Genomic DNA, 26,484 nt, shown 5'->3' on the forward strand with positions numbered 1-26,484 from the left:
CCAAATCAGATCAGACAACAGATCTCTGACTGAGCTATAACAGCTGGTACTCCTGCTCCATAACAACTTCTCTCGATCTCTCTCTCTCTCATCACAAACATGCATGTACATAAAAACATCTGCTTTCTGTCTTGTCATTGAAGGATCATAATTTTCAGCTTCAGAATAGGGTCACAGCTGGAAAGCACTCTAAGCCATGACATGAAAGATCGAAAGATCCCAGTGCCAACGATTTTTATAATAATCTGCAACTTAGTGAAGCTTAACGCTGGAAATTTGTAAAAGGGGAATTTGTTTCGAACTGTACAAAGGTTCATACATTGCTATTGAAGGAGAAGTAAGCTCTGAATCTCATCCTGTACGTCTCCACTGTTATGTAACAATTAATTTTTTGTGTCACCCTGAGAACTGGAAAACCAGAGAATTTTCAGAAAAGCCTTTCTGTTTAAAGATGGCAGCTTCAGGACATTAAACTCATACAACGTCTGATCTGTGCAATGCTCCTGAAGCCACCAATGCATTCAGGAAGAAGGTTATCTGCAAATTGTTACAAATCTGAGAGACCAACGTACGTTGCACTTGGAGCTTCTTTCCCAAAATCTCAATCAGTATGGCTATATAGTAGAATTTTGTCGCAATTGCAGCAAAAAAAAGGATCATAACAGCGTGTGGTGCATTAAAAGAATCACACCTAACTGTGTAATGGGTCACAATATATGTCGTGAGGAGAAGGAGTGCTCCCTTTGTGTCATTGGTTGTGATTGAGATATCATTCCTCTCTCTGTAACATTCTTTTGATGTTGTTCACAGTGTCCTTGGGTGTCAGTACCTTCCACCGTTACTCCCTGTTCCCTTTCTGATGTAATGAGTGAGGAGCTTGCCAAAGAACTGCAGCAACAAGAGGAGAGTGCGGCATTCCCTCATGCCATTAGGTATGTGACAGTTTTTTTAAATGCTAGCGTTGGGAGCAGGGTGGAGAAAGGGTGAGAAGGAGAGAATGTAATTTGGTTAGGGGCTCCATTACTCTCTGCCACACATGAGATCCTGTGCAACTGTGATCATAGTGAGCTTGAAAATACTTGACCTCATCCTTACCAATCTGTAGGATGCAGATGCATCTGTCCATTTGGATTTAATTTATCGTGTGTACTGGGGCACAGTGAAGAGTTTTGTCTTGCGAGCAATACGGGCAGATCACAGAGTTAAATAGTATAAATAAGAAAATAATACGTAATCAGTGACAAAAACAAAAGTACAGGCGAATGTTAAGAGTTTGAGAGTCCATTCAGTATTTTAACAACTGTAAGGTAGAAACTGTTTCGAAACCGGCTGGTGAGTGTGTGTGTGTGTGTTCGTTCAGGCTTCTGTACCTTCTCCCCGATGGTAGAGGTTGTAGAAAAACATTGCTAGGGTGGCATGGATCTTTGAGAATGCTGGCGGCCTTTCCTAGATACGGGCCTGGTAGATGGATTCTATAGATGGTAGGTTGATTTTTTTCAATTGTCCGGGCCGAGTTCACCACTCTCTGTAACCATCTCCGATCTTGAATGGTACAGTTGCCTTACCAGGTAGTGATACATCCAGACAGAATGCTCTCAATGGCGCACCTATAAAAGTTGGTAAAGGTATTTGCTGTCATGCCAAATTTCCTCAGCTGCCTGAGGAAGAAGAGATGTTGTTGGGCCTTTGTAACCAGTGCGTCCACATGAAGAGTCCAAGAAAGCTTGTTGCTGATGACCAATCCCAGGAGCTTGACACTCTACACTTGTTCCACCTCTGTACTGTAATGTGTAGGGGGGCATGAGTAACATCCCGCTGAAAATCAATAATGAGTTCCTTGGTTTTGCTGGCATTGAGAGTTAGGTTGTTCTCAGTGCACTATTTTTCGAGGTCTTCCACCTCACATCTGTATCTGTTTCGTTGCCACCTGAGATTCGACCAACTATGGTGGCTTGATTAGATTAGATTACTTACAGTGTGGAAACAGGCCCTTCGGCCCAACAAGTCCACACCACCCCGCCGAAGCGTAACCCACCCATACCCCAACATCTACATCTACCCCTTACCTAACACTAGGGGCAACTTAGCATGGCCAATTGACCTGACCTGCACATCTTTGGACTGTGGGAGGAAACCGGAGCACCCGGAGGAAACCCACGCAGACACGGGGAGAACGTGCAAACTCCACACAGTCAGTCGCCTGAGGCGGGAACATCAGCGAATGTGTAAATGGCATTAGTCTGGCATTTGGCAATGCAGTCATGGGTATACAGTGAGTACAGTAGGGGGCTGAGTACGCACCCCTGGGGAATCCAGTGTTGAGTGTTAGTAATAATGAAATATTGTCCCCAATCTTCACTGGTTGTGGCCTGTGGGTCAGGAAACTGACGATCCAGTTGCAGAGAGTGGGGCTTAGTCCGAGATCACTAAGTTTAGTAATCAGTCTCGAGGGGATAATAGTGTTGACTACAGTTCAGCCTTCAATGAGTAGGATTCTTACGTAGCTGTTCTTGGTGTCAAGGTGTTCTAGGGAGGAGTGAAGGGTAAGTGATAAGGCATCTGACGTGGATCTGTTTGTCCGATAGGCAAATTGGAGTGGGTCAAGAGTAGGGGGGAGGTTGGAGTTGATTAATGCCATGACCAGCCTTTCAAAGTACTTCATGCCCACTGAAGGTAGAGCCACTGGGCGGTAGTAATTGAGACATGCTGCATGAGCCTTCTTAGGTACAGGGATGATGATGACCCTCTTGAAACAGGCAGGTGCTGCAGGGAGAGGTTGAAGATATCCGAGAAGACCTCTGCCAGTTGATCTTTGCATGCTCTGAGTGCATGGCCTGGTACTCCATCTGGTCCCCTCGCTTTCCTTGGATTCACACGAAGGAAAACTGATCTGACCTCTGATACAGTGACTGTTGATTCATCAGGACTTGTTGGAATAGGTGTTACCTCTCCGCTGAAATTCTGCTCAAAGCGAGCATAGAAGGCTTTGAGACGATCTGGGAGGGATTTGTCATCCATGAGAGTATCTGTAACCTCATGGTCTGGCATATCCTCCACTCAACCATTCCCATCAAGCCAGGGGATCAATCCTGCTTCGGTGAAGGGAATGCCAGGAGCAGCACCAGGAAACCTAAAACTGCTCCCTTCGCTGCATTGTTGGTGGCACCTGATTCAAGCAGCGTTACAATCCTAAAACTTCTGTTTGGTTCACTATCTGGATTTGTCTAATTATGTTCCTGTTTCAGCACATTGAACATTTCCATATAGGAAAATTTTTAAGTTTTCATTTCAATTTTCATAATTTGTGGGCAAAAAATTAATTCCTTCTCTTGTGTTCAGTCTTGATACAACAGCTCTGCTCGGAGAGGGGGCTGAAACCGCCAGTGACCTCCTGCTAGCACAGATGTTGCAGATGGAGTTTGATCGGGAATATGATGCTCAACTTCGTCGTGAAGAAAATAAATTTAACGGTGACAGCAAAGGTGACCGCAAAATCTGCCATTTTTAGACAGTGAACTGCCCCAATTCAGGTTTCAATATCTTTGGTTTACTGGAGGAATGTGTTTTATTATAATTCAGTATTAATATTGTTTTAGGAAGTTTCAGTTTGTACTGTCCAAGGCTCCTGTGACAGCACCTTCCAAACCTACAGCCTCCACTATCTGTATAGAAAACAGTGGCAGATACATGGGAACACTACCACCAGCAAGTTCCCCTCCAAATCACACACCGTCCAGATTTGGAAATATATTACTGTTCCTTTAGTGTCACTGGGTTAATCACCTGGAATTCTCTCCCTAACGGTATTGTCGCTGACCCTACACCTTCCAGTTGTTTCCAGGAAGTGGCTAACCGTCCTGTTCTCCATGGCAATTAGACCCATATCCCATGAATGAGAAAAGTTGTTGCTGTATTGCAAAGAAATTGAGACCGTTTATTCCAATAGTTGTAAGCTATTTTTACTCTCCCTGAGAAGATAGACTGGGATAACAGTTGAACCTTGGGATGTTCTGTATTAAAGCACTAAGCTGCATTATTTAGGAAACACTCTGGCTTTGAGATTCAGAAAGTGGTTCAGTGCAGTAATTCCTTAGGGTGTCAAAATACTTCTGTAGTGTGCCATTGCCCCTGTAAAGAAGAAAACTTCTGTAAATGCGTAACAATATGAATACTAAATAATTCAATGTATCTTTTCTAAAACATCACTGCCTGACAGGCATCAATACTCAGCGTTGGAGTGGATGCACCGAACAGCAGGAATCATAGCAAGAGTTTATTTAAACACATTCTCTAAACTACAGCAAACTGAACTCCTCTTCACAAAAACAGCATAGTCTCTTAATTGATCAGGCTTATTTCCTTAGCCTCAATAATGAAACATCGTAACGTATAGAAGTGACTTGTAAACTTAATTCCATTTACAGTATTGTGTCGGTAGGTGTGATCAATGTAAAGGATTATGGTGTTTGTGTGGAAAATCTAAGGTTTATTGCTCTCTCTTGTTCAGTATCTATTTCATTTGAGAATTATCGAATGGTTCATCCTTATGAAGACAGTGAAAGCTCAGACGATGAAGTTGATTGGCAGGATACACGGCATGATCCCTACGGACCTGGTAATGTCTCACTTAATGTGACAGAGCTGTCTTGATGTTTCCAACTAGATTAACTGGTCCTGAACCTCTGCGCTTTTTGTGTGGCGCATGATATTGATTCAGAGAGATTTCCTGGAGTCATTTCTCCTTTGCTAATTGAGAAATCCTGTAAGAAATCATAATTGTCTGATGTTGCCCACATAGTGAGAGAAAACATTTTGCAGCAGCGCTTTTTGAGTTCACCTTTTAATCTTTTCAGTGAAAGCATCTATGCATGTTGTTAAACCAGTTAGTTCACTTGTGTTTGTACAGAAGGAAGCTTGCTGTTACTGTGCTGCCTGTGCCTATCTCATAGGAACAGGAGTAGGCTATTCAGGCCCTCAAGCCTGGTCCACCATTCAGTAGATTACGGCTAATCTATACCTTAACTCTATGCACCTGCCTTTGGTCCACATCCCTTAATACCTTTGCTTAACAAACATGTTATCTTTCTCACATCTAAAACTAACAACGGAACGCATACCCACTGCTGTTTGTGGAAGAGAGTTCCAAGCATCTACCATGCTTTGTGTGTAGAAGTGCTTCCTAACATCTTTCCCGAATGGTGTAGCTGTAATTCTCTGACTATGCCCCCTCATTCTAGAATCCCTAACCTATGGAAATAGGTTATCTTTATTTTCCCTTGTTTTCCTGTTAATATATTTGATCAGATTACCGTTTAACCTTCTAAACTCTCGGGAAAACAGTGGGGTCTAACCAGGGATTTGCATAGTTGAAGCATAACTTCTACATCCTCATACTCCACTTCTGTAGATATAAAGGCCAGCATTTCATTAGTCCTGTATTAATATGTGGGGTCAGCTATTAACCGTTCTTAATTGTTCTCTGAAGTGGCCATCGGTCTTAGGGTAAATGTTGGTCGTCTTAGCAATTCCCACATCTCAAGAATGATTTGGTTTTTTAAATCGTGGCTGTGCTTGCTGTTTGAAATGGCTGACTTCTCATTCTTTGTGTTTCAAATATTCCTTTACAAAAAAAAATCATAAATCTATGAATCTAATTCCTTTTCAAAAGACTTCACTGGCTGAGGAGGTCAGCTGTGTCTTAGTGGATAGGTCTGCTGCCTGAGTCTGGGTGAAGTCCTATTTCTTGGTTGGAGTGCAGCAGTCCGGCTGACGCTGCAATACAGAGAAAACATTAAACCTAGGCACCATATGTTTCATGTTGCTACAAGTTAGATGTGTTTCAATTTTGATGCAAGAGCCTAAAATGAGTTTTGTTTTTTACATTTTAATTAAGGCTTTTTCTTGTGTATCTTTATTTTCTTAAATAACATAAGTGAGGTCTCAAAATGTGTGTGTTGGCAGATAAACCTTCACCAAATGCAAAGCGAGGATTTGTGGGAAAGGGCAAAGAGATTACTACCAAGCACGATGAGGTGACATGTGGCAGAAGAAATACTGCACGAATGGAAAATGTAAGTATTTCCCTATAGAATTCTCGACAGTGTGGAAGCAGGCCATTTGGCCCATCGAGTCCACACTGATCCTCCAAAGAGCATTCCACCCAGACCCACCCCCCCCCCCCGCCCTATTCCTGTAACCTTGCATTTCCATGGTTAATGCCCCTAGCCTACATATGCCCAGACACAATGGCCAATCCATCTAATCTGCACGTCTTTGGACCTCCTCCCTCACCTCTATCCAAGGCCCCAAAGGGGCCTTCCACATCCATCAAAGTTTCACCTGCACATCCACCAATGTCATTTATTGTATCTGTTGCTCTCGATGCGGTCTCCTCTACTTTGGAGAGACTGGACGCCACCTCGCAGAGCGCTTCAGGGGAACATCTCCGGGACACCTGCACCAATCAACCCCACCGCCCTGGGCCCAACATTTCAACTCTCCCTCCCTCTCTGCTGAGGACATGCAGGTCCCGGGCCTCCTCCTCCATCGCTCCCTCACTAACCAACGCCTGGAGGAAGAATGCCTCATCTTCTGCCTCAGAACACTTCAACCCCAGGGCATCAATGTCGACTTCACCAGTTTCCTCATTTTCCCCTCCCCCCCACCTTATCCCAGTTCCGACCTTGCAGCTCAGCACCCTCCCCATGACTGTCCTACCTGCCTATCTTCTTTTCCACCTATCCACTCCACCTTCCTCTCTGACCTGTCACCTTCATCCCCACCCCATTCACCTATTGTACTCTTTGCTACCTTCTCCCCACCCCCTCTCATTTATCTCTCCGCCCTGGAGGCTTCCTGCCTCTATTCCCGATGAAGGACTTTTGCCCGAAACATTGATTTTCCTGCTCCTCGGATGCTGCCTGACCTGCTGTACTTTTCCAGCGCCACTCTAATCTAAACTGTGAGGTAGCAGTGTTAACCATTGAGTCACCGTACTGTCTCATCTGAAGTGTCATCATAAATTTATATTAGGGATCGGGTAGGAGTGGTGGTGTCTACCTTTTGTTTAATTGCTTTTTCTACCTTTGAATAATGGATATTGAGAAATGTGCGGTGAAAAATAGTAATAAGGATTAACCACTTGCTTATCCTTTTGGAAAAGGGAAGTTTCCATTTATTAAACTAAAGGAATCAAGATACACTGGTATTGTGCTGAAGGAATGCTCTAGGTAGTGCTGAATAAACATAAGGGTGATTCTTGGTAGCAATAAATAATAACTGAGATACTCATCTGACAGGAACAAATGATAAAATGTGTTTGTGTTCACAGTTTGCTCCAGGGTTCCAAGTGGGCGATGGGATCGGGATGGACTTGAAGCTATCTAATCGTGTCTTCAATGAACTGAAGCAGTATTCTTATTCCGAACAGCGGCGCAGTGCTAGAATTCATGAAAAAAAAGAGCATTCTACTTCCGTATGTCGCACTTTGTTAACTCTGCCCTTATACTTAGTGATATAATGTAGCAGGAGGCCACAGTTCATCACAACCATGCAAGGTTGTGAAAAGAGCCTTCCAGTTTGTCCTACCACCCTCCTCTCTCTATAACCTTGAGAGTTTTTCCTCTTCCAGTATTTACCCAATTCAACCTTTTGAAAGTTATTGTTGAATCTGCTTCTCGTCCCTATCACTGGAGTAATGACCCTCCAGTTTTGCATCCTCCTGTCTCTGGGAGTAGAGTAATGGAGGAGAAGCTATTAGGAAATCAAAATGACCGGTATGGATATGATGGAAATGTTGATATTCTCTCGCTTATACCTGGTGTTTGTTGAAATGACTAGTTCTTGAAATTCATTTAAAATCAGCAGCTGGTAATTTATAATAAAAACAAAGTACTGTGGTTGCTGGAGATCTTAAATAAAAACAGCGCTGGACAGTTTCAGCAGATCTGGCAGCATCCAAGGAGCAGGAAAATTGACGTTTCGGGCAAAAGCCCTTCATTAGGAATGAGGTCCCATTCCTGATGAAGGACTTTTGCCTGAAACGTTGATTTTCCTGCTCCTCGGATGCTGCCTGACCTGCTGTGCTTTTCTAGCACCACTCTAATCTTGACTCTGATCTCCAGCATCAGCAGTACCCACTTCTGCTTAGTTGATTTTAACTTCACTGCGAATCCTCTTCCAAGGATACCTACATCAAAGAAGTTCTCCTCTTCTCTCTACAAGGATCTCAGTGAGACACTCTCTCACTGCAACCTGCAAGTCATCTCCTCTGCCCTGAAGCTCTTCAAGGCCTCATTCATGATGAAGGTCTTTTGCCCGAAATGTCAATTTTTCTGCTTCTCGGATGCTGCCTGACCTGCTTTGCTTTTCCAGTACCACCCTAATCTTCTTCATCTGCAGTACCCACTTCTGCCTAGTTTCAGCAGGTCTGGCAGCATCTGTGAGAGACAGTTAATGTTTTAAGTTTGGTATGACTCCTTCGGAACTGAAAGGATTGGAAAGTTATGGTTTTTATGCTTGTGATAGAGGGGTAGGAGCAAGTGGAACAAATGTTAAGGGCATCCAGAGATAATGGTGGGAAAGGACTGAGAGTAAATGAAGGAACATGATGGGTCTACTCTGGAGGTGGGGTCTGATGGACTCAGTATTTAAGAAGACAACTTTGAAGTCCGAGCCCATGATGTTTATTGTCTCCTTCCATTTCCTCCCCACCCCCCCCTCATACCCAAACCCAGACTAGACTTGTATGTACCTTGTTCAATTTGCTTTCAGCTGAGAAATTTTGTTTTTACCCTTTCATACCTTAATTTACACCTATTTACTCGATTTGCTTTCAACATAATTGGCCACTGTCATTTGCACTCAGCACCATCTCCTCCATGACTCATCATCTGCCTCTGTCAAAAGTATAAAAGCCACCATTTCCCAACCTGTTTCAGTTCTGAAAAGGTCATCCCAGACTCAAAGCATTAACTCCATTTCTCTCTGCACAAATGCTGCTCGTCCAAGCTGAGTTTCTACAGCATTCTGTTTGTGACAAACATAAATATCTTTATTTTTGCTTGCCAGTGACTGGATAAATTCTTTCTTCTTTCTTACTGTTTCAGGATCAAGCCGTAGATTCGAAAACTCGCTTGCTTCTGTACAAAATGGTGAATGCTGGGGTGTTGGAAAGCATCAATGGTTGCATCAGCACAGGCAAAGAATCTGTGATCTTCCATGCTAATGGTGGAAGGTATGTATCTATCTATCCATCCATCCATCCAAAGATAAAGCTTCTCCCATCCCTGGCCAGCACCCCACTGGCAATTGCACCTATCAGAAATTGAATTAGAAAAGGGAAGACTGAGAGCAGGTGAGTGGGTCAAGATCTTTAAAATTATGGAGGTGTACGATAGGGTAGTACTGTAGCGTTCAGACCATTATCAGATCAGTCTTGGTTTCGTCGAATGAGAGAAAAGGCTTGAGGGCAAGTGGGCAGCTCCTATTAATAAATAGTAATTTCTGATTATGTTGGGAGTCTAAAACTAAGGGCTATTAATGTAAAATGATCTGTAATAAATTCCAATAGAAATCCCTTTAACCAGAGAGCAGTGAGACTATGGAACTAGCTGTCATAGGGAATGGTTGAATTCATCCTTTTGTGGGATGCGGAAATTCCAGCATTTTTTTGCCCATTCATTATTGCTGTTGAACTGAATGCCTCGCTCGGCCATTTTAGAGGACAATTAAGAATCAACCACGTGGCTGTGGGTCTGGAATCACGTGTAGGCCAGGCAGGGTAAGGCTGGCAGATTTCCTTCCCTAGAGGATACTGCTCATTAGAGTGGATTCACCTGACAGTTGGTCACCAATCATTTGGACTAAATACCATCTGCTGCCATGTCCTCGAAGAATTCGGGACTCAGGATTACCATCTAGTGACGTCACCACTACACCATTGCCTCCCCTTGTTTAGTTCCTTAGGTGGAGGTACACGTGAGTTCCCTCTGATCTGCTGAAGGTCTGTAAATTTGGGAAGTGTATGTTGACCACTGGTTATTTTGCTAACAATAAATAGAAACTACTTCAGTTCTTTCTATTAAATTCCAAACGATCAAGTTGATTCATGCTAACTAAATTGGGAAGCTGGAATTAATATTTGAACAAATTTGTTGTGGTTTCTCTGTCTCTCTTTCTGAAGCATGGATGATAAAATGGTCCCTGCAGAGTGTGCCCTTAAAGTTTTTAAGACGACGCTTAATGAATTCAAAAACCGGGATAAGTACATCAAGGATGATTACAGATTCAAAGACCGCTTTAGCCATTTGAATCCTCGAAAAATCATTCGCATGTGGGCTGAGAAAGAAATGCACAATTTGATCAGGTATCATCTCTTTCCTTTGAATTGAAATATTAAATTAATTTTGAGATGCCAGAATGTCTTGTGTATTTTCATATTGTATCATGCTGTTGCATATTTATTTTAAAATACGGGAGAAAATTGCAGTGGTATAGAGTAGTGGCCACGGTTTGAGAGATGAATCAATAAGTGCGTCCACCGTTAGCTCAGTGGACTGGCTGGATGTAGATCTGGCTCATGTCTGGGATACCCAGACTGATTGTAGTCTGGTTCTAACATACACCTGCACCATAATATTATAGAGGGGACTCCTTATTTTTAAACTATGCCTCCACAGTTTAGGCTCCTGCGCAAGGTGAAACATCTTTTCAATATTCAATCTGTTAAGTCCTGTCAGAATTGTATATTTTAAAAGGCTACCCCTCGATATTCGAAACTCCAGTGAAGTGAGCATTGGTCCTACCTGCTTGTCACCTTCTCGTCAGATGACGTTCTTAACCCAGGAATCGGCTGAGTTTTTATTATTTAGTCTGTGGTCATGTAATAGCCTTGTTAGTGGCTTCATGTTATACTTTAAGAAATAAAGTTGTTAATTTTTACTTTTGGGATAGTTCTTGGCCTTTTAAATGTTTACAGATTATCACACAGGGTAAACCTTTTCTGTGTTACAGGTTTAAGTTAGTAGGAGGGTGTACTCTATGTTGTAACCCCCCTCCCATATATCTCTCCACCCTGGAGGCTCCCTGCCTCTATTCCTGATGAAGGGCTTTTGCCCGAAATGTCGATTTTCCTGCTGCTCGGATGCTGCCTGACCTGCTGTGCTTTTCCAGCACCACTCTAGTCTAGCTTCATGGTGGTGTTTGTTAAGCTTGAAGGCAGGCTTAGTCAGTGAATACTGCTTGACAATGTGAGTCATTGTTCATATTTAACTGCAGATGCAATTGGATGGTTTTTGGCTACATTAGTGATGTTAGCAAGTCCAGAATCAGTGAGGTCATCGATGAGAAACATGGTTTTGGGTGGATGTTGCCTTGCCAGTCTTCCTACCACTGGTCTGCAGCTGTTACTCCTTGATATGGTGGCTTTAACCATGCGGGTGGCATGAGGGAAGGTGCACTGCTGTTTGACTGAGGAGATCAGCAAGGGCAAGCTTAGACTGGAATGTCTTTCTCCAGAGGCTTGCTTGTTGTAGGACCTTCCTGACAGGGAGGACTTGGGGTGTGGGTCCCGGCCTGGGAGTTGGGGGAAATGAGTAGCTGTGATGATGAGCATTGCCTTGTGCAGATGTTAAGACCATGAGATCTAAGATTTGGCCATTCATCCCATTGAGTCTGCTCTGCCATTCAATGAGATCATGGCTAATCTGATCATTCTCACTTCACCGTGCTGCCTTTTGTCCATGACCCATAATTTCCTTCCTGATTAAAACTCTTATCTCAGCCTCGAATATATTGAACAGCCCAGCTCTGACAGCCCTTTGTGGTAAAGAATTCAACAGATTCATTACCTGCTGAGAGAAGAAATTCCTGCTTCTCTGTCTTACCACATTCTCATTCTAAACAACAGTCAGACTGGATTTGATATGTTAACTGTTTCTCTCTCCATAGATGCTGCCAGACCTACTGAGTTTCTTCAGCATTTTCTGTGCTTGTTTCAGATTTCCAGCATCTGCAGTAATTAGCTTTTACTGGATGTTGGATATTTGAAAGTTTTGAGACAGTGAACGAATTGAGCGGTATGGTGCTGAGGTTATAAATGTACGTGTGGGTCTGTTTTGCTCTTGTGAAACTCTTTTTGGGGGTATTTCCTTTGCTAAAGGTGCTACATGAATGTCAGTTGTTGAAATGGCAGTTATGAATTCTACTGATTTGTTTTTCTGCAGAATGCAAGAAGCTGGAATTTGTTGTCCAGAGGTCATTGTGCTCAAGAAGCACGTTCTGGTGATGTCCTTCATTGGCCAGGACCACGTGGCAGCTCCTAAATTGAAGGATGCTATACTCAGCTCTGAAGATATGAAACGGGCTTACTACCAGGTTTTAGATGTAAGTGATTTTAATTTTTTTTTGCACAGGCATTGGTAGGGTTCTTGTCTGTTTACAACACAAACACATTTCCATTGTCTCTACATCAACTCTGCCTTTCATTATTTCCAGAACCTTCATCAGATCACCTCCTCTTGGTTAATGTTTTTTGGCCAAAGGTTTCTATGTGTGATGTGTTATGGTCTGTCTTCTCTTGCAGATGATGCAGCAGCTGTACACAGAATGTAAACTTGTTCATGCTGATCTGAGTGCATACAACATGTTGTGGCACATGGGAAAGGTGAGAATATTTTTGCATTTGCAGGAGGCAAGAAAGTTTGGAAATGTTGCTGAGGATGGTATAGAAACAGACAACTAGATAACCAGACCTTAGTGAGAGTAGTGGGTGGCACAGTGGTTAGCACTGCTGCCTCACAGCGTCAGAGACCCGGGTTCAATTCCCACCTCAATGGAGCGACTCTGTGTGGAGTTTGCACATTCTCCTGGTTTCCTCCGGGTGCTCCGGTTTCCTCCCACAGTCCAAAAATGTGCAGGTCAGGTGCTAAATTCCCCATAGTGTTACGTGTCGGGGAATGGGTTGCGCTTCGGCGGGTCGGTGTGGACTTGTTGGGCTGAAAGGCCTGTTTCCACACTGTAAGTAATCTAATCTAATAAGTAATCTTAATGGAATGGAGTGCAAAGTCCTAACTTTATTGCACTGGGAGCCAGCATTTATTGCCCGTCCCTAATTGCCCCTTGAGAAGGTGGGGGTGAGCTGCCTTCTTGAACAGCTGCATTCCATGTGCTGTAGGTTGACCCACAACGTACTTAGGAAGGGAATTACAGTACTTTGACCCAGCGACAGTGAAGGAACAGCGATATATTTCCATGTCAGGATAGTGAGTGGCTTGGAGGGGAACTTGCAGGGGTGGTGTTCCCATGTATTTGCTGTCCTTGTCCTTCCACATGGAAGAAGTCATAGATTGTCTCTCAGAAGGCTGCAGGTAGGTTCAACTATTTTTAAACTCAAAATTAGTATGATTTTAAATTAATTTCCTTAAACAACAATCATCATTTATATCTTATTAGGAATGTGGGAGATGAAGCCATTCAGCCTCTTGAGCCCATTCTGTAGTTCAGTTAGTTCATGGCTGATCTGTATTTTAACTCCATTTTGGGGTGGCATGATGGTTCAGTGGTTAGCACTGCTGCATCACAGTGCCAGGGACCCGGGTTCGATTCCAACCTCAGGCTACTGTCTGTGTGGAGATTGCACATTCTCCCTGTGTCTGCGTGGGTTTCCTCTCGGTGCTCCAGTTTCCTCCCACAATCCAAAGATGTTCAGGTTAGGTGAACTGGCCATGCTAAATTTCCCCATAGTGTCTAGGGATTGTAGGTTGGGTGCATTAGTCAGGGGAAATGTAGGGTAATAGGGTAGTGGAATGGGTCAGGATGGGATACTCTTCAGAGGGTTGGTGTGGACTTGTTGGGCCAAATGGCCTGTTTCCATACTGTAGGGATTATCCACCTTGTTTCAAACTATGATGTCTAACAAAGATTTGTGATTACAGTTTTAACATTTTTATTTGACCCAGATTCATTTTCGTCACTACTGAGCCTAAGTTTAAATTCCCAATTTCTTTCGATTAATTGAATTTAATTCCACATGTTATCAGAGCATTAGTCTGGGCCCCTTGAGCTTACTAGATTTTTGTTTTTGGCTGTGTTCCCTTACCTTGAAAGGTTGATGTTGCTCATGCAGAATGTTCTCTGAAGGCAGGTTTTATGACATGCTCTAACGGTATAAAACATGGTGGTGTCCAAATAATCATCATAAATATGAGTGAATGGTATGGACTGACGTCCCTAGCAGCACTGGTGTGTTTTGTACACGTGAACCGAGTGTGGTTTGGGGGTGTCAGCAGACATCCTCTCTCTCTTTGTTCTTTGGATGTAGGTATTGCTGGCTGGACTAGCAAATATTACTGATCACTAGTTACCAGAGGACAGTGAAAAGCCAACCATATTGCTGTGGTTCTGGAGTCACATATAGGCCAGACTGGGTAAGGAAGGCAGATTTCCTTTCCTAAAGGACATCACTGAACCAGGTGGGCTTTAGTGACAGTCAACAGTGGTTACATTGGGGCCAGTTAGCTGGCTGGCTAGTTTGCATTGCCAATAGCATGAGTTCAATTCCCTTACAGCTGAGGTTACCAGGAAGAACCATTCTTTGTGGTGGTGACCCTCAGTTTAAACCATCACTGTTATCTCTCTGTAATAGGAGAGCAGCCCAGTAGTATGGTAGGATTATGGTGACCTTACCTTTTTACATGGCCACGATTAGACTATTTCTTTAATTCCAGATTTTTAATTCAAATTTAACTACCTGCCATAGTGGTAGGAACCCATGTCCCTACAGCATTAGCCTGTGGCTCTGGATTACCAGTTCAATGTCATTATCACTATGCCACTGTAAGCCCATACAGTGTAGATGATAGCATGAGTTATGAAATCAATGTTCATAGACATGTTGATGACCCTTCCCACCACACCAACTGGAATTCTGATAGGATAGAGAGCAGACCTGCTATTTTTTCCCACGTTGTTATGATTACAACCTTCCCTTTTTATTGTTTCTTTACAGGTTTGGTTGATTGACGTCAGTCAGTCTGTGGAACCTACTCACCCTCATGGGCTCAAGTTTCTCTTCAGGGATTGTAAAAATGTTTCTCAGGTATCAGAGCTACGTTATTCAGTTGGTTTAGCCATAATGAATTTGTGTATTTTTATGTATAATAATTTACAACCCAGACACAGGCTATTTGGTCCTAAGGGTCCAACAGTTTTACGCTAGTGCTAATGTTCTCTACCATACACCTATTTTAATCTTTTCCCATTTCACCATCTCCATTCTTTTTCCCGTATGTAATTACTGTAGATGTCAACACGTAAGTTGACATTTTGAAGCCTCAAAATCCCTCCAAAACCAGTCACCTTATAAACTGAGAATAAAAGTGTGGCTTGCCATTTTGCAATGTCTCAGGCATCCCAAAGTAGAGTGGCCATGTCTTGAATTTCCATCTCCATTTGCAACACAGCCCATATTGCCTCCTTTATCCCTTGCGTCTCGTTAGAAGATACCGGGAAATAAATCATAAATTTGTGGCAGAAAAACTGAGTCTGACAGCTAATGCAAGGGGTATGCTGGTGATGTTGACTTTTACACTAGGTATGTACAAACACGTGACATTTTGAGCTGGTAAATTGGGGTTGTTCTATTGACAGAGTTGATGTCTCCTGTGTAACTTATGGTGTTTAACTTGCCTCTGATTATGAATTAGTACAATTTACGTTAATCGCTCCTGATGGTTGAGAGTTCCACATTTGAGCCAGTGTCTTGGATAAACATTTCTGCTGACTTCTCTGATTTATAACTGTCTTTTCTACATCTGCCCTACCAAGCCTCTTCCTAATTTTAAAGACCTTTTATCATAACGTTCCTCAGCCTTCTCTGTTCTGCAGAAATTCTCTGGCCTTCCCAGTATTTATAATTTGTTCCTCTTCTAAAATTATCCTAATGAGTCTCTTCTCCATTTGCAGTATCTTTACATCTTTTGAGTTCTTTGGGAACTAGAACAATTCACAGTATTCAAAGTTCTGTGAAAGTTTAAAATAACTTCAGTTTGAATTCAAGTTCTTTAAAATAAAAGTAATAAAACAGAGGTTCTGTCAGTCCCCTTATTTACATGCTCAGAGCTCTGCTCAAAATGCAGTGTGTCTTGATGCCCAATATTTATCCTTCAACAACATCACTAAAACAGATTGTCTGGTCATTAACACAGCACGTTCGTAGGAACTTGGTGTGTGGAAACTGGCTGTTGTGTTTTTTTATATTAGAATATCAAAATGAATGTTTCACATTTTGAAAATTAATTCTATTAGAATTGTTATGTGGTTAAATTTATGGTTTTCTAATATTATGTACAGTCATCTTAATACTGCTTCCCTTCTTGCAGTTCTTCCAGAAGTCAGGAGTTTCTGATGCAATGGGCGAAAGGGAGCTTTTCAATGCTGTCTCTGGTTTAAATATTAAGGCAGATAATGAAGTGGACTTCCTTGTTGAGGTAAACTCTTTTCATGGAATAAAGTGTGGCTTTTCAGAGTTTTAAGCTGTGTTTTTGTGTTAAAGGAATTGTGAACACTCAATAAAACTGCAAGTGCTGGATGAACTCAGCAGGTCTGGCAACATCTGTACAGAGAGAGAGAGAAATCAGGTTTATGTTTCAGGTATGGTTTAACTTCTTCAGAATGTAAAGGACTCTAGAAAATGAAATTTTTATACTGTTGATAATGAGGGATTGGAAGTGAGTGGAACTGAGGGTGAAAATGCTGAGAACAAAAAGCAGAGTATTAATGGTTGCAGAGGAGAGGAGATTTAGATGAACAATAATTGTTAATAGCAGAAAATTAGGTCTGCTGTGCTGAGTACAAACAAAATGCTGGGGGAGACGAGGGATGGAATCAAAATGGAGCAGTGTTCATGGTCTGAAGTTGTTGAATACAAAGTTGAGTCCAGAAGGCTCTGAAGTGCTTATGCAGAAAATGAGTGTTGTTTCTCCAGCTTATGCTGGGCTTTGCTGAAACATTGTGACAGGCCTAGCATGAGAACAAGGTTTCTTGAAATGGCAAGCGACTGGAAGATTGGGGGCCATTCTTATGGATTGGGCAAAGGTGTTCCAAAAAGCAGTCACCCGAGCTGCATTTGGTCTTGCCAATTCAGAGGAGACTGCAATGTGAGCAGCAAATACAGTGAACTCAATTTGCCTGGAATGTGTGTCTGGACCTTGGACATTATGGAGGACTGAGGTGACAGGGCAAGTGTTACACCTCTGCAGTTGCACGTGTGTGTGTGTGTGTGTGTGTGTGTGTGTGTCAGGATGGCAGGAAAGGAGTATTCGCAAAGAGGTGACTGAGGAGTGGATCAGGGTGTCATAGATGAAATGGGAATTGTGGGATGTTGGGATGGGAAGATGTGTTTGGTTGACTTATTCTTCATCTACATCTCAGCTGTATAGCATTAGCATTTCCTCTGTCTTTTGCTGTGGGTGCCATCACCATCTGTTCCACTCACTCCTCCTCTCCCTTTGTTGACAATACAAAAACCATTGCTTTTCCAGCCCCTCTTTATTTCAGAGGAAGTCAGATTGATTGTGAAACATTAACTCTATATCTCTTTTCAGATGTTTCCAGGCCTCCTGAGTTTCACCAGCATCCTCAGTACTTTGCTTTTATATATAAAAATAAATTATTTTCAATAGCTAACCTTTGTAAATATCCCACTGTATAAACCAATAACTTGCAGTATTCTCCAAAAGTGGGGAATATAATTAAGTTACTTAACCATTTTTCCCCAGTTTTGTAAAATCCTGATTAGTTGAGAAATTATTTCTCTTAATGTTTACTTGAGTGACTATATTCTAGCTGTTGTACAGGAGTCAGAGATTCTGGCTTTAGAGACATTTGAAATTTTTAGTTGAGAAAGCTAACGTACAATTCTTCAAAATATATAATTTAAAATCAGATTAGCAGAACCATCGAGTTTAATATATCTTGTGCTAAAAACGTATTTGCCTTTCTCAAACAAAAACATCTAGATTGAAGCTTTGGAAAAAATCAATGAAGACCATGTCCGACAGATGGGGAAGCGTGTGCAGATGACCTATGAATCTGATGTTCCAAAAGAGAATTGAAGAAGGAATGGTTTTTAAATGTTTTTTCAAGCTATAATTTGACACCAATGGAAATTTGTGCAATTTAATTTGATTTAAAATTAGAGTATCAATAGATTTGTATCATTGATATTTGTGACAGGAATGAGACTGGTGTGACAATGTTGAAGATGCTGCTGCAGTTCCTTCTCCCTACACTGTGTGTTGAGTTGGGAGCTGTGACTGACTCTTTCATGTTAGCAAAGTTTCTAATCAAATAAATAACACACCAACTTTAAACTTTATTTTGAGTAAAATCTGTAATATGTCGTTTAATGTAACTACAAAATGTTGCATGTTTTAAATTTCACATCGAAATGGAGTGAGTGTAATGCACACATTTACTGGATTAGTGGTGCTGGAAGAGCACAGCAGTTCAGGCAGCATCCAAGGAGCAGCGAAATCAACGTTTCAGGCTGTGCTCTTCCAGCACCACTAATCCAGAATCTGGTTTCCAGCATCTGCAGTCATTGTTTTTACCTCGCACACATTTACTGTTTGTTTTTTTTTAACTCACCATTTTGGGTTGTGAAAGGGGCAACTAGCAATGTAACACCTGGTACAACTTGTTTCAACCAGATTCACTGAGACTTTACAAACTGAGGGCAATATAAGGTCATCTGAAGCAAAGCCGACACTCCTTTTAATTCAGTTTAAAATAAGTTTGAAACTACATACCATTGTGCCATTAATTATAATACAACGAGACCATATGACTTAGGAACAGAAGTAGGCCAGTCAGCCTTTATCCTAGAATCCATACAGTGTGGGAACAAGCCATTTGGCCCAACTAGTTCACACCAACCCTCCGAAGAGTAACCCACCCAGACTCATTCCCCTAACCTACACATCCCTGAACACTATGGACAATTTAGCCAATTCACCTAACCTACACATCTTTGGATTGTGAGAGAAAACCGGAGCACCCAGAGGAAACCCATGCAGACACAGGGAGAACATGCAGACAGTTGCCTGAGGCTGGAATCGAACCTGAGTCCCTGGTGCTGAGAGGCAGCAGTCCTAACCACTGAGCCACCATGACACCACCTATTCAATGAGACTATGTCTGATCTGATAATCTTCAAGGAGAAAGTGAGGACTGGAGATCAGAACTGAAAATGTGTTGCTGGAAAAGCGCAGCAGGTCTTATGAAGAAGAAGAAGGGCTTATGCCCGAAACGTCGATTCTCCTGCTCCTTGGATGCTGCCTGACCTGCGTTTTTCCAGCAACACATTTTCAGCTCTGATAATCTTCAAAACCACTTTCCTGCTTTGGTACATGGCACAAGGAATAATCCATAGATTACAACCTTGGAGGTCCACCTTGTCAATCTGCAACTAAACTCCCTGAGTTAGTTGTCCTTGTTACAGGCCATTTGCAGATGACACTAAGCTGGGTGGCAGTGTATACTGTGAGGAGGATGCTAAGAGGCTGCAGAATGACTTGAACAGATTGGTTGAGTGTTCACATACTTGGCAGATGCAATATGATGGGATAAATGTGAGGTTATCCAGTTTGGTCAGAAAAACAAGAAGGCAGATTATTATATGAATGGTGGCAGTTTAGGAAAAGGTGAAGGGGGGGGGGGGGGGGGGGGTGGAGGGGGGTAGGGGAGACCCAGGGAGATAGTGAGGAAAGAGATCGGTCTGAGACGGGTACAGCTGAGAACAGATGTGAGTCAAACAGGGCAGGCAGGGACAAGGTAGGACTAATAAATTAAACTGCATTTATTTCAATGCAAGGGGCCGAACAGGGAAGCAGATGAACTCAGGGCATGGTTAGGAACATGGGACTGGGATATCATAGCAATTACAGAAACATGGCTCAGGGATGGGCAGGACTGGCAACTTAATGTTCCAGGATACAAATGCTACAGGAAGGATAGAAAGGGAGGCAGGAGAGGAGGGGGAGTGGCATTTTTGATAAGGGATAGCATTTACAGCTGTGATGAGGGAAGATATTCCCGGAAATACATCCAGGGAAGTTATTTGGGTGGAACTGAGAAATAAGAAAGGGATGATCACCTTACTGGGATTGTATTATAGACCCCCCAATAGTCAGAGGGAAATTGAGAAACAAACTTGCAAGGAGATCTCAGCTATCTGTCAGAATAATAGGGTAATTATGATTAGATTAGATTACTTAGGCCCAACAAGTCCACACCGACCCGCTGAAGTGCAACCCAACCAAACCCATTCCCTTACATTTACCCCTTCGCCTAACATTACAGGCAATTTAGCATGGTCAATTCACCTAACCTGCACATTTTTGGACTGTGGGAGGAAACTGGAGCACCCAGAGGAAACCCACGCAGACACGGGGAGAATGTGTAAACTCCACACAGTCAGTCGCCTGAGGTGGGAATTGAACCTGGGTCTCTAGCACTGTGAGGCAGCAGTGCTAACCACTGTGCTGCCCATGGTAGGGGACTTTAACTTTCCAAACATAGACTGGGACTGCCATGGTGTTAAAGGTTTAGATGGAGAGGAATTTCTTAAGTACGTACAAGACAATTTTCTAATTCAGTATGTGGATGTACCTACTAGAGAAGGAGCAAAACTAGACCTACTCTTGGGAAATAAGGCAGGGCCAGGTGACTGAGGTGTCAGTGGGGGGCACTTTGGGGCCAGTGACCATAATTCTATTCGTTTTAAAATAGTGATGGAAAAGGATAGACCAGATCTAAAAGTTGAAGTTCTAAATTGGAGAAGGGCCAATTTTGACGGTATTAGGCAAGAATATTCGAAAGCTGATTCAAGGCAGATGTTCGCAGGTAAAGGGATATCTGGAAAATGGGAAGCCTTCAGAATTGAGATAACAAGAATTCAGAGAAAGTATATTCCTGTCAGGGTAAGAGGGAAGGCTGGTAGGTATAGGGAATGCTGGATGACTAAAGAAATTGAGGGTTTGGTTAAGAAAAAGAATGAAGCATATGTCAGGTATAGGCAGGATAGATTGAGTGAATCCTTAGAAGAGTATAAAGGAAGTAGGTGTATACTTAACAGGGAAATCAGGAGGGCAAAACTGGGACATGAGATAGCTTTGGCAAATAGAATGAAGGAGAATCCAATGGGTTTTTATAAATATATTAAGGACAAAAGGGTAACTCGGGAGAGAATAGGGCCCTCAAAGATTAGCAAGGTGGTCTTTGTGTGGAGCCACAGAAAATGGGGGAGATACTAAATGAATATTTTGCATCAGTATTTACTGTGGAATAGGATTATGGAAGATATAGACTGTAGGGAAATAGATGGTGACATCTTGCAAAATGTCCAGATTACAGAGGAGGAAGTGTTGGATGTCTTGAAACGGTTAAAAATGGATAAATCCCCAGGACCTGATCAGGTGTACCGGAGAACTCTGCGGGAAGCTAGAGAAGTGATTGCTGGGCCTCTTGCTGAGATATTTGTATCATCGATAGTCACAGGTGAGGTGCCGGAAGATTGAAGGTTGGCAAAAGTGGTGCCACTGTTAAAGAAGGGTGGTAAAGACAAGCCAGGGAACTATAGACCGGTGAGCCTGACCTCGGTGGTGGGCAAGTTGTTGGAGGGAATCCTGAGGGACAGGATGTACATGTATTTGGAAAGGCAAGGACTGATTCAGGATAGTCAACACGGCTTTGTGCGCGGGAAATCATGTCTCACAAACTTGATTGAGTTTTTGAAGAAGTAACAAAGAAGATTGATGAGGCAGAGCAGTAGATGTGATCTATATGGACTTCAGTAAGGCATTCGTCAAGGTGCCCATGGGAGACTGATTAGCAAGATTAGATCTCATGGAACACAGGGAGAACTAGCCATTTGGATACAGAACTGGCTCAAAGGTAGAAGACAGAGGGTGGTGGTGGAGGGTTGTTTTTCAGACTGGAGGCCTGTAACCAATGAAGTGCCACAAGGATCAGCGCTGGGCCCTCTACTTTTTGCCATTTAAATAAATTATTTGGATGCAAGCATAAGAGGTACAATTAGTAAGTTTGCAGATGACACCAAAATTGGAGGTGTAGTGGACAGCGAAGAGGGTTACCTCAGATTACAACAGGATCTGGACCAGATGGGCCAATGGGCTGAGAAGTGGCAGATGGAGTTTAATTCAGATAAATGCGAGGTGCTGCATTTTGGGAAAGCAAATCTTAGCAGGACTTATACACTTAATAGTAAGGTCCTCGGGAGTGTAGCTGAACAAAGAGACCTTGGAGTGCAGGTTCATAGCTCCTTGAAACTGGAGTCGCAGGATAGGATAGTGAAGAAGGCGTTTGGTATGCTTTCCTTTATTGGTCAGAGTATTGAGTACAGGAGTTGGGAGGTCATGTTGCGGCTGTACACGACATTGGTTAGGCCACTGTTGGAATATTGTGTGCAATTCTGGTCTCATTCCTATCGGAAAGACATTGTGAAAGTTGAAAGGGTTCAGAAAAGATTTTCGAGGATGTTGCCAGGGTTGGAGGATCTGAGCTACAGGGAGAGGCTGAACAGGCTGGGGCTGTTTTCTCTAGAGTGTCGGAGGCTGAGGGGTGACCTTATAGAGATTCGCAAAATTATGCTGGGCATGGATAGAATAAATAGACAAAGTCTTTTCCCTGGGGTTGGGGAGTCCAGAACTAGAGGGGATAAGTTTAGGGTGAGAGGGTAAAGATAGAAAAGAGACTTAAGGGGCAACGTTTTCACACAGAGGGTTGTACATGTTTGGAATGAGCTGACAGAGGATGTGGTGGAGGCTGGTACAATTACAACATTTAAGAGGCAATTGGATGGGTATATGAGTAGGAAGGGTTTGGAGGGATATGGGCTGGGTGCTGGCAGGTGGGACTAGATTGGGTTGGGATATCTGGGACAGCATGGATGGGTTGGGCTGAAGGGTCTGTTTCCATGATGTGCATCTCCGTGTAAGGTGCTGACCTGCCACAATCCATCTAAGAAATACCCAGAAGATCTGTTTCCACTAATAAAGTAGACAACCTCCTATTTTTCCCCATTATACACTATCCCATTCACTCAGTGAGCTCAGCTGAAACACAACATTGCTCTCTCCTCTTAAACTATTTGAGAGGAGGGGCTGGGGTGGGGGAGGGAGAAAGACTACAACACGCGTGCGCATTCTGGCGGTATCGGACATACGCATGCGCATAGCTCACGGGCTGCCGGCGATACGCCTGCGCAGTCCGCCCTGCAATGTCGATGATGCGCATGCGCAGTGCGGGGAGTGACTGTAAATTGATGGCGGGAGGCTGAGCTCCTGGTGACGAAGATGGAGGCCCCGTCGTACGGCCATTACCTGGAGCTGAGTGACACTCCCGTGCAGTTCGAGAAAGTCTCCACCGTCAATAATGTATTTTTCGATGAAGCTAATAAGCAGGTGAGAGGGAGGACCAACAACTCCTGTCAGTACCACCGACAGTGCGGCGCTCCCTCAGTACTGACCCTCCGACAGTGCGGCGCTCCCTTGGCGCTGACCCTCCGACAGTGCGGCACTCCCTCGGCGCTGACCCTCCGACAGTGCGGCACTCCCTCGGCGCTGACCCTCCGACAGTGCGGCACTCCCTCGGCGCTGACCCTCCGACAGTGCGGCGCTCCCTCGGCGCTGACCCTCCGACAGTGCAGCACTCCCTCAGCACTGACCCTCCGACAGTGCGGCACTCCCTCGGCGCTGACCCTCCGACAGTGCGGCACTCCCTCGGCGCTGACCCTCCGACAGTGCAGCACTCCCTCGGCGCTGACCCTCCGACAGTGCAGCACTCCCTCAGCACTGACCCTCCGACAGTGCGGCACTCCCTCGGCGCTGACCCTCCGACAGTGCAGCACTCCCTCGGCGCTGACCCTCCGACAGTGCGGCGCTCCCTCGGCGCTGACCCTCCGACAGTGCAGCACTCCCTCGGCGCTGACCCTCTGACAGTGTGATGCGTCCTATGTTGGCACTGTGGCTGAGCAGCGTTGCCTCAGTAGTGAACCTCCAACTGTGCAGCAGTCAAGAGTGTGTTCAAGTGTCATGCACGATCTTTGTGTCAAAGATTTGGAGTGCTGCTTTTGTTTTCTCCCTGTGTTACTGATATGTTGAGAGTCTGGCCTATTCGAAGAAATAATGCTGATAGTGTTTAAGCTGGACAATGCCCATTGAAGGGGTGGGGGGAGAGGATGTGAGAGAAAGAACAAAAAAAACAATGTTTTTTGTTATTGACCCGATCAAGGAATGCTTGGCATGACAGGATGATTGATTTACCATAGTCTTTGTAGGAACAGGCCATTTGGCCAAACAAGTCCACACTGACCCTCCAAAAGGTAACCCACGCAGACTCCTACCCTCCTGACTAATGCTCAAGCCTACACATCCCTGCACAATACAGGCAATTGAGCATGGCTGAATCACTTAGGCTGCCCATGTTTGGGCTGTGGGAGGACACCAGAGCAGTCCGAGGAAACCCATGCAGACACAGGGAGAATGTGCAAGCTCCACATAGACAGTCACCTGAGGCTGAAATTGAACCAGAATCCTGGTGCTGTGAGGCAGCAGTGCTAACCACTGTGCCACTGTGCTGCCAGGTGCTGTGAATACACATCTGTTAAAAGTTCACATCATTTGTATGTTCTCCCAGTTGAAGTCTGTGGTTGTAATATTAATTTTTGCACCACATGAAGACCAATTTGCAATCCTGAGATGCCAGTTTCTGAAGAAATAACAAACAAAACTCTCAACATCTGAAGAATACCATTAATGCAGTTGTCCCCATCTTTGAGTTCCCTCTTTCCACAATAACCTAATTGGCATAGATTCCTGATGAAGGGCTTTTGCCAGAAACGTTGATTTCGCTGCTCGTTGGATGCTGCCTGAACTGCTGTGCTCTTCCAGCACCACTAATCCATAGTTCAGAAAAAGGCCATTTGCCCCACTGGATCTGTCCACCCCTCTGAATGAGCGTTTCACTTTGCGCAGTTCCCCTGTTTGCTCTCCGTAACTGGGATAGGACCCATCAGATTGAAAAATAGCAGATGTGATGCCTCTATTCAAGAACTGCACGCAGCAAAAAGCAAGAAACCACAGACCAGTTGGCCCAATATCTACTGTTGGGAAGATGCTTGAATCTACATAGCTGGAAGTTAGAGCTGGACACTTGGAAAATTTCAACAAGATCAATGTGGTTTTATGAAAGGGAAATCATGTTTGATTATTAGAGTTCTTTTGAGAAAGTAATAAGCAGGGTAGCTAAAGGGATACCTCCGAATGTATTGTACATAGATTTTCAGAAGGAAGTTAACAAGGTTTGACATCATGCTTTCTGCATAAATTAGGGGCCTATGGTCTTTGGACTAACATATTGCACAAATTGGTTGGCTGATTGGAAGCAAAAGGTGTACATAAATGGGTTGTGTTTCTGTTAGCAGGATGTGATGTGTAGTCTGCCACAGGCTTTCAGTATTGGTGTCTCAGTTATTTACAGTCTATGTTAATGATTTGGAGGGAGGGACCAAATGAATGGTTGTTATGGATGGCACAAAATTAGGTCGGAGAATAACTGTGCAGAAGACATAAGTCTGAAAACGAATGTAGAACCTAAAGTGGGTTGGCAAAAAAATTTCAAATGGAATATATTGTGGGGGAATAACATGAACGTGTTGACTTTGCAGGATGAAGTTTTGGATGATGTGAATGGTAGTTGTCAATTAAGCAACTCACTGCAGGAGGTGGCTCCACCAATTTCCCCCATCCTTGATAATGGAAGAGCCCAGCATGTCAGTTAGGAGATGAGGCTAAAGCATTTGCAGCAATCTTCAGCCAGTAGTACCGAGTGGATGATCTATCTTGGCCTCCTCCAGAGGACCGGCATCACAGATGCCAATTTCACACAATTTAATTCTCTTCACATGATATAAAGAAAGGGTTGGAGGCATGGATACTGCAAAGGCTACATGGGCCCTGACAACATTCTGGCAATAGTACTGAAGACTTGGGCTCCAGAACCTGCTGCTGTCCCAGCCAAACTCTTTCAGTACAGTTGCAACACAGGCATCCACCTAACAATATTGGGGGAAATGACAGCCTTGTGGCATTATTGCTGGACTGTTCGTCCAGGGACGCAGGTAATGTTCTGGGGACCCAGATTTGAATCCCACCATAACGGATAGTGGAATTTGAATTCAGTAGGAATTTGGAAAGACGGCCATGAATCTATTGCTAATTGTCAGGCAAAATATTGTTTCGGGAAGGAAACTGCCATCCTTACCTGGTCTGGTCTACATGTCACTCCAGACCCACAGCTGACTCTTAACTGTTCTCTGGGCAATTAGAAACATGCAATAAATGTTGGCCTAGCAGGCACGCCCTCATCCTTTGAATACATTCTCAAGAATGTGGAAAATTGCCC

General features: G+C 43.6%; 2 protein-coding genes across 9 annotated transcripts in view; both read left to right on the forward strand.

Annotated features, from left to right (window-relative positions):
- Nucleotides 1–18,376, forward strand: part of riok3 (RIO kinase 3 (yeast)) — a 30,749-nt gene extending 12,373 nt beyond the window's left edge. For all 3 annotated transcript variants that reach the window (XM_072569662.1, XM_072569663.1, XM_072569664.1), the window contains exons 2-13: nucleotides 811–932; nucleotides 3,340–3,482; nucleotides 4,508–4,615; nucleotides 5,962–6,071; nucleotides 7,331–7,474; nucleotides 9,108–9,235; nucleotides 10,184–10,366; nucleotides 12,225–12,384; nucleotides 12,584–12,664; nucleotides 15,008–15,097; nucleotides 16,380–16,487; nucleotides 18,018–18,376. In XM_072569662.1, coding sequence (XP_072425763.1) covers nucleotides 811–932; nucleotides 3,340–3,482; nucleotides 4,508–4,615; nucleotides 5,962–6,071; nucleotides 7,331–7,474; nucleotides 9,108–9,235; nucleotides 10,184–10,366; nucleotides 12,225–12,384; nucleotides 12,584–12,664; nucleotides 15,008–15,097; nucleotides 16,380–16,487; nucleotides 18,018–18,113 — 1,473 coding nt within the window. In that variant the 3' untranslated portion in view covers nucleotides 18,114–18,376. The remainder of the gene's footprint in view (nucleotides 1–810; nucleotides 933–3,339; nucleotides 3,483–4,507; nucleotides 4,616–5,961; nucleotides 6,072–7,330; nucleotides 7,475–9,107; nucleotides 9,236–10,183; nucleotides 10,367–12,224; nucleotides 12,385–12,583; nucleotides 12,665–15,007; nucleotides 15,098–16,379; nucleotides 16,488–18,017) is intronic.
- A 4,930-nt stretch (nucleotides 18,377–23,306) lies between these two features.
- Nucleotides 23,307–26,484, forward strand: part of rmc1 (regulator of MON1-CCZ1) — a 63,581-nt gene continuing 60,403 nt past the window's right edge. For 5 of the 6 annotated variants that reach the window (XM_072569666.1, XM_072569670.1, XM_072569667.1 and 2 more), the window contains exon 1: nucleotides 23,307–23,483. In XM_072569666.1, coding sequence (XP_072425767.1) covers nucleotides 23,376–23,483 — 108 coding nt within the window. In that variant the 5' untranslated portion in view covers nucleotides 23,307–23,375. The remainder of the gene's footprint in view (nucleotides 23,484–26,484) is intronic. The other variant, XM_072569673.1, reaches the window with a different exon arrangement.

This window comes from Chiloscyllium punctatum, chromosome 5, assembly GCF_047496795.1.
Source record: "Chiloscyllium punctatum isolate Juve2018m chromosome 5, sChiPun1.3, whole genome shotgun sequence".
Taxonomy (NCBI): domain Eukaryota; kingdom Metazoa; phylum Chordata; class Chondrichthyes; order Orectolobiformes; family Hemiscylliidae; genus Chiloscyllium; species Chiloscyllium punctatum.